The following is a 7,509-nucleotide window of genomic DNA, read 5'->3' as shown; positions in this document are numbered from 1 at the left end:
CTGTTGGAGGTTTTGTATTCACAACGTGGCTGTTGCTGTCATATTGAGGCTTCATGTTTGTTTCTTTGATGATTGAGTGATTTATTATAAAGAGAAGCCCCTCCCTCACAATTTTTCATTATTTCCATGGGATTTTTTTATCTCAGGCTACAGGATATTATCCTAAAATGCTAGGAGAGGATGGTCAGCTTTCCAGCCTCTGAGCTGTCACCAAATCTGGCACCCACAAGCCATGCATGGCAGTGCTTGGCTGGCTGAGGCCCTGGCCTGACTCTCAAGCTGGCCCAGCTGCCGCAGGGGTGGGTTGGCCACCTCCAGAAGCCCCTTCCCCTCACGTTTTGTTATCTCCTGCCCACCCCTCTGTCTTCAGTGGCCTTGCTTCCTTGCACCACTGTCCAAACCGGTCGCGCAGGTGTCCCTCTGCTGTCACAGCCCTATGGCAGGTGGTTGGGGAACCAGAATGCCACCAGATGTGCATGAGCCAAGTCCTGCCCTGGTCATCAAGCAGGCCATAACACCTGAAGCCCCCCGTGACCTGAACAGCAAAACTGCTCATGGCAGAAGCGCCTCCTCATGGGGAGGCCTTGCTGAGGACAGGGGCTGTGAGGTCGGTGGGGCGAGCCCCTTCCCGGGGGCGCTCGCTGCTCGAGGCCGGGTCTCGGGGAGGCTCCCACCGCGGCTGGGAGTCGAGGTACGCGTGGGCAGCCCCCCTCACGATGCCAGCCTACGGCGGGCGGGCTGAAGGGGCCGCGGGCCGGGCGGCTCCCCCAGCAGGCCCGCCGGGCAGCGTTTCGCGGCCCGGCGGGACGAAGCTGCCCCAGCTCCTTCCAGCGAGGCCCGCCGGGGCCCACTTCCCGGGTGCGCAGCCGCCAGCCGCCCTCCCTAGTCACCGCTGGCTAATCCCCCGCCGCCCGGTGGAGGCGCTCCCCGCGCCGCTCGGCGGACAGGGGCAGGCGACAGCGGCCCCTCCAGCGCCCCGCAGCGCGCTAGGACCCGGCGGGCTGCGGCCTCCCGCTGCCGGTGTACGCGGGCCAGGAGGGGAGCCCGGCGGAGGCCGAGGCCGGCGGAGGCCGAGGCCGGCGGAGGCCTACGCCGGCGCCCCTTCCTTTCCCCGCGGCGGGATGCGCTCGGAGGCGGCGCCGCAGCCGAGCGGCCTGGAGAGGTTCGCCAGCGCCGGCAAGGGCCGGGGGCTGCGGGCGCGGCGGCGCTACGCCGTGGGGGAGCTGCTCTTCAGCTGCCCGGCCTACACGGCCGTGCTGACCGTCAGCGAGCGCGGCAGCCACTGCGACGGCTGCTTTGCCAGGTAGGGCCGGCCGGGGGAGGCCCGGGGTGGAGGGGGGGAGCGGCGGCGGCTGGCGCCGGGGCGGCTTCTTGCAGTTCGGCCGGCGGCGGCCCGCCCCAAGCCAGCGGCGGGTCTGCCCACGCCCCGCGTCCCCCGGCCGTGGCCGTGTCGGTCAGCGGCGTGAAGGCCGCTGCTCCACCAGCGGGCTGGCCCCGCTTCTCGGCCCGCCGGTGCCGGCCGTGGCAGCGGTGCCCCGCGGAGGCCTTCGAGGACCCTTTCCCTGGAATCTTCCCTCCTCCGAGGCTCGTGGTTCTCTGGCGGCAGCCAGTTCTAGCTCAGAACCGGTTCCCCTTGCTTAACGGTTCAGGAAAAAGAGAGAAAGGCAAAAAAGTTCTGCTCTTCACATGCTCTTGGGGTTCCGTAGACACGTGTGTAACCGTGCTGTCACGGGCGGTTTCATCTATTCATCTAGCTTTGTAGTAACGTAATATTCACTGATTTTAATGGGGTTTTGACCAGAGAGAAAGGGACTGCGATTACCAGATTCACATTTTGCACTTCTGTGGTGTAAATGGTATATATATGAATGGTATATATATGTGTAATGAAACACTTCAGGAGGGAATTTGGGTGGCGAGACACTGGAACGGGTTGCCCAGAGAAGCTGTCAATGCCCCATCCCTGGAAGTGTTCAAGGCCAGGCTGGATGGGGCTTTGAGCAGCCTGGTCTAGTGGGAGGTGTCCCTGCCCAGGGCAGGGGGGTTGGAACGAGATGATCTTTAAGGTCCCTTCCAACACAAACCATTCTATGATACAGAAATTTCTGTATATTTCTGCTTCTCTGTCCGAAACCTTGGTCTTTTGGCAAATTACTTAACAAGGGCAAAGCACAGGCAGCGTGAGAGGCTGGTTGTGGTGTGGCTGTGAGCGTTTAAACAGGAGCACGGTGTGTTCTGTGGCCTCCAGCTCTGGCCTCCTCCCCCCTGTGTGGAGAGGCGGTTTGACCTGCTGCGGGTATTTCAGTTTTTGCTGTAAACTTACCCATGTCAACTGCTGCAGGAAAAAAAAAAAAAGAAAAAAAAAGAGGCAGTTTAGGGTTATTGTTTGAAAATTAGGCATGGACGTGACACTGTGACATGCATGTTGCACCACACCATGTTTTTAAAAGGTATAGTACTTTCCTGACTTCTGATAGCTTACCAAAGAATCGCAGTGCTTACCTGGTTATAACTCGGAGCAAATGTTAGTGTTTTCCTCAGTGAAGGAAAGCAACTGTTGTATTTTTGCTATTTTTATCAGTATGTAAATATTGCTTGCATATGTAGACTGGGAGGCAGGCTGAAGAATATAATTATTACACTCTTGCAGCTCTTTTCATTTCTTGTCCTGTCATCTTAACTCATGCTTTTCATTTTCTTCTCTTTTCTCTTGACCTTGTCCTTTTTCTTTCCTCATTACATTACCTACTTATATGACTTATTCACTTTTATTCACCCCTCTCTTTGCTTATGAGCACTTAATATGGTTCCTAGCGAAGTCAGTGAAGCGAGTCCCATTAATTTGAAGAACTGTAGAACTTAATATGATTTTACTCTCCTTCTTCACACCTGTGGCTTTTCTGAGCCTTAAGTTTTCTTTTTTTTTCTCTTTGTAACTAACTGCAAATGCCCTTGCGCCAAAGAAACTGGCTGTTGTTTTTTTTTTTATCACATCCAGTAGATTTCTCTCTGTAAAAGGACCAAGGAATATTTTTCATGCTCCATTGATATGAAGTAATATTGTAGAGATAATAGTGATGTCATGGAATAGCTTTTAAAGATCATCTCCAGGAGCAGCCTATTTAAATGCTGCTTGTTCTCCATGCAGGCCTCTTCCGTGGAATACTGGAGGAGCACAGTGATCACGGAATATATTGAATGCAGTACCATAGCAGTTACAGTGGGGTGGTCTGAAACCTATTTCATACCAGGGTGATGATGTTCTGCTAAAAGGATGAAATCTCAGTGATGAAACTTGATCTGCCAGTGCTCAGAAATGCGTTTTTATGTCTGTGCACCATTGCATTAGGGCTGAACTAGCATGTCCTAGGTTCTGAACTGTGCTTGTTGAACTTGCAAAGAGTTTTAGGAGGAAGGTTGTGGGCTCAGCACTAGTCTTGGGAAGAGAAGCTTTGCTAAGTGGTCCTAAAATTGTTGTAGGAAAATGGTCAGAACGAGACTAGAATGTTGTAGTTGCATCTGATGGTACTTATTACTTTAAATACGCAGCTGTGCTTGAGGTACATGCTTTCAGCAAGCAGAGTCGTGATGTTAGCCTGACTCGCTTGCATTGAACCTTCTACTTTGCAAGAACAATCAGAGGATATCAAGACTTGCCACGCTTTATGGACTCTGAATGACAGTGACCTCTGAAGTGGTGTACACTATCATATTGTACGAGGATGCTCACCCTTGTTTTACTCCAATGTACTGACCTCAGTTTAAGACAACTTTTTTGCCAGTTATACCGGGGAGGGTGTGTAGACATTTTAAAGTATTCAGTACTGATGAGAGATCCCTATTGCTGTCACACCAAAATTTCATGTGTTGGGTAACACATGCTCTATTTTTGATGGGATCCGCTACAACACATGCAGCTTGAAGCAGAAAAGGACCTTCCTTTTGGCAGTTCCCTGTTTTGGGATATATACAAATGTAAAAAGAGGATAGTGCAAGCCTTAGGTCACCTTAGAATACACAGATATTGGAGCAGATGTTAGTGGGACAGTAAGAGGCTATGTGGTGACAGGAGATCAAACAGTATATTTAATAGTTTCTAGGTATTCAGGACCAGTTACTCAAGAAACAGTGATCATGCTTTCTGTAATCAGACAGAGAAGGAATGGAACTGTCAGAGCAGAAGCAAAGGACTAATACTGGTGAGCAAGTATAGAGAGCAATTGCGAAGTTTGAAAACAAGGAAAAGTTAGCTGTCAGTATGCATCGCATAGTGGCAAAAAATGATGCTGTCTGTCAAACGGCATAGAATAACATGTTTCTAAACCCAGCAATTTATCAGGACCGCAGAGTGCTTTTGCATAATAACAGCTGTTAGAAAAAACTTGCTTTTGAAACTCTAAACAAATAAAAATAGTGTCTGCTATCGGAAGATTGGCTTCAAGCTGTAGTTGTAGTGTTCTGAAGAAAATACAGTTTTCGTTGTGAAATGCAAAATATTGTACAAAAAGTGATACAGGATACATTCGTATTTCGTTCAGATTTGTATAATAGAATAACTTCTGTTTTGTTTTTAAGGAAAGAAGGATTGTCCAAGTGTGGAAGATGTAAACAGGCCTTTTACTGCAATGTGGAATGTCAGGTATGGTAATGCAATTTGTGAGGATGCAGGGGGAAGGAGGGCGGGCGTGGCTGAACTCCTTTTTTTGTTTGTGTGGCATTGATGGTCTCTAATTGTAGCTGTGGTTAATAGCAGTCCAGTCAGTTTCAGCATCCCGCAGATGCTGACCATGGAGTTGTGCGTTGAACAATTACAGGATTTGGACATGGTCTGCATGAGTCTTTCAAGATCAGTAGCTCCAGGGCTTGGTACCACTGAGACTTTGATTAGAGCTGCCTGTCAGCCCACTAATTATATCTATATTACTTCATTCTTTAAGCACAAACCAGATAATTTAACATTAGCTTGCTAAACTGGTAAGAGGGTCTGTGTCTAATGGAAAAATCAAATCACTAAATAGCTATCTTAAGGGGATTTTATTGGGGTTTTGGTTTGTTTTTTGTTTTTTTGTGTTGTTTCTTTGCAAATGTTTTGGGTGGCCACAGCTGACAGTAGTGATAACTATTTGAAACCTACCATGCTTTCTTCCTAACTCACTCATTCTGGCAACTTTTATTCTTTTTGTATACTTTGTTTCTTAAAAGCCCTGAAAATAGAATAGAGGCATACACTAAAGTAGAGCAATATGAAACATATTGCATGCAGTTTTAATTCCATTTTTACTTTAAGCTAGAATAAACACCTTTCAAAAAATAATTTTTGCCAGAACTAGTATCTAGCCTCTGTGGGCTGCCAGCTTGGTGTGGAAGAATTATCGCGTTTACGTGTGAAAAAACTCAACTGGATTGCTAGCTAAATGATGTAAGCTATATAAGATCTGTGGTGCTGGGCACAGAGTATGGAACAGTGCTCGTGAAGGATTTGAGTCACCAAAGGTCTGTCATGCAACTATGTGTTAGCTATAAATAATCCAAACTTTCTCCTACATGGTAGCGTGCTGTTGAAGACGTGGGTTGCATGCAAAGTATTCTCCATTATCATCTCCATATCATTAACAGAGATGTTGCGGTTTGTGGTGTTGAGTTCCCAAGCGCTTTGGAGATGGCTACCGCTTTTATTTCAAAGTTGTATCTTACTCTCCTGTTGTGCAATTTGCAAAGCGAACCTGGCCTCCCCTTAGTTTTCCTTCTGTTGCCTCCCCAGATTCCTGCTTTCCCACAGTGTCCTAGTGAATTGTGGATGAATGAAATGGCCTTTTGGTTTGAAGCACCAGGAGGACTCAAAATGCTTAAAAGAAATAAGTTTTTTACAAAATTTGCAAATTTGTTCACAGAATATCGAAAGACTGACAGCCAGCAGTTGCTGGGAAGAAAGAGAATGCTTACTACATGAGCATCTTTAAGGCTTTTAAGAGAAATCTGGTTGAGTTTTACAGACAGTGGAGAGGAGACCCATGATTCGTTCATGAGAAATACTTATTTGTAAGAAGTGTTTCCTTATGACGTTATTTCTTAGGAAGCTTTTAACTAGATAAGGGAAGGAAATACTTGAACAAATAGTGCTTTTTATCTGAGATTGTGAGTTTCTTCTCTTAGCATATAAAATTCACAATGGTTTATGAAGCAGGTAAGCGAGATTTATTGAAGTAGTATATCTTAGTGATTTGTGCCAGGAAAAATAGCAATCACGATGGAAGTAGCAGAACTTAGTTCTGCTGATCCATGGTCCTTTGCTTTTACCTCCAATTCCCTTCTTCAGTCCCTCCCTCAGTGTCCTGACTTCTAGCCTTGACAAAGTTTATACTTTTATATTTAAATACAAGGATTTTTTTTTTCTCTCTTTCCCCTGGGTAACATCTTGTACATGTATTACTTTCTTAATTTGGGTTTGGTTTGGTTTTGTGTTTTTTTTGGGTGGTCAGAATACTCTTTCTCTAGTGGGGCATATTCCAAAAATAAAAAGTGGTCTGCTCAGACCAAGTGTCCTTAAGACTGCAGGAGACAATGCTCAGCAGAAGCCTGTCTGTCTGATAAGTTAATGAATTAAAATCTTTTCTGCATGTTGGTGTGTAGTATGATGCTTTAGATATAAAGGCGTTTTTTAGACGTTGTGATGTCTAGACAATAGTGTGACAAGCACAGGTACTAGTACTTCACTCTTCCTGGTGATATGCATATGGCTTTTGACTCCCTGCTTGGTATAATGTTATCTTCCATGTTTTGGGCCCTTCTGAGTTAGTCTGATGAAATTTATGAATGTTGCTGAGATTGAATTCTTTGACATTCTTTCAAAGTTACCTTCAAGTGTAATATTCTCTAGAAACCAGTCTCCACTGACTGTACGTGCTGCACAGACAATCTGCACTGCATCTTCATCCCTGTCTTGTTCAAAGGCACTTTTCAGCAGTTCAGCAATTCTTTGTCAAAGCCAAAAAGGACATCTGTGCCTTGATACTGAGCTTGTAACACTGGGATGTGTAGTAAATGTGTCCCTTTTGCCTCCATGGATGTGAGATTTCTTCATGCAACACTGAGAAAAGGGCAGGGCTGTACTTGAGGATTCTGATGGCATTGTTCATTTTATTTTTATTTTAAGTTGATTTTCTCTGTAAATCCATGTTTTCTTTGCTCAGTTCAGCTAAAAATTACATGTACTCAGCAAGGACATGGTACGATTTTGTATGTTGGCTGATACGTTGTTACTCAATATAATTCAGTTTGACAACTGTTTATCCCATGAAGTATACTGTATGGGATTGAAAACCAAATATTTTGTGCTTACTCTTTCCTTACTAAAGACCTGCTATACCACAGTTCATAGGAATTCTTTCTAGTGGTGGGGAGAAATGGATCAGAAGGAGACAAGAGAAAGGTGCCAAAGTGTGCAGCAGGAAACAAATTTTTCGGATGTCTTTCAGAATTACGGATTTTATAAGCGCGGACATCTTCCTC

At 46.2% G+C, this 7,509-nt stretch overlaps 1 protein-coding gene across 1 annotated transcript in view; it reads left to right on the top strand.

Annotated features, from left to right (window-relative positions):
* Positions 1–872: 872 nt before the first annotated feature.
* SMYD2 (SET and MYND domain containing 2) overlaps positions 873–7,509 on the top strand; it is a 30,041-nt gene continuing 23,404 nt past the window's right edge. Inside the window, exons 1-2 of the mRNA XM_054194493.1 lie at positions 873–1,303; positions 4,576–4,639. Coding sequence (XP_054050468.1) covers positions 1,122–1,303; positions 4,576–4,639 — 246 coding nt within the window. The 5' untranslated portion in view covers positions 873–1,121. The remainder of the gene's footprint in view (positions 1,304–4,575; positions 4,640–7,509) is intronic.

This window comes from Rissa tridactyla, chromosome 3 (genome assembly GCF_028500815.1).
Source record: "Rissa tridactyla isolate bRisTri1 chromosome 3, bRisTri1.patW.cur.20221130, whole genome shotgun sequence".
Classification (NCBI taxonomy): domain Eukaryota; kingdom Metazoa; phylum Chordata; class Aves; order Charadriiformes; family Laridae; genus Rissa; species Rissa tridactyla.
The sequence above is the reverse complement of the archived record's forward strand: the minus strand, read 5'-3'. Positions and strand labels throughout refer to the sequence as shown.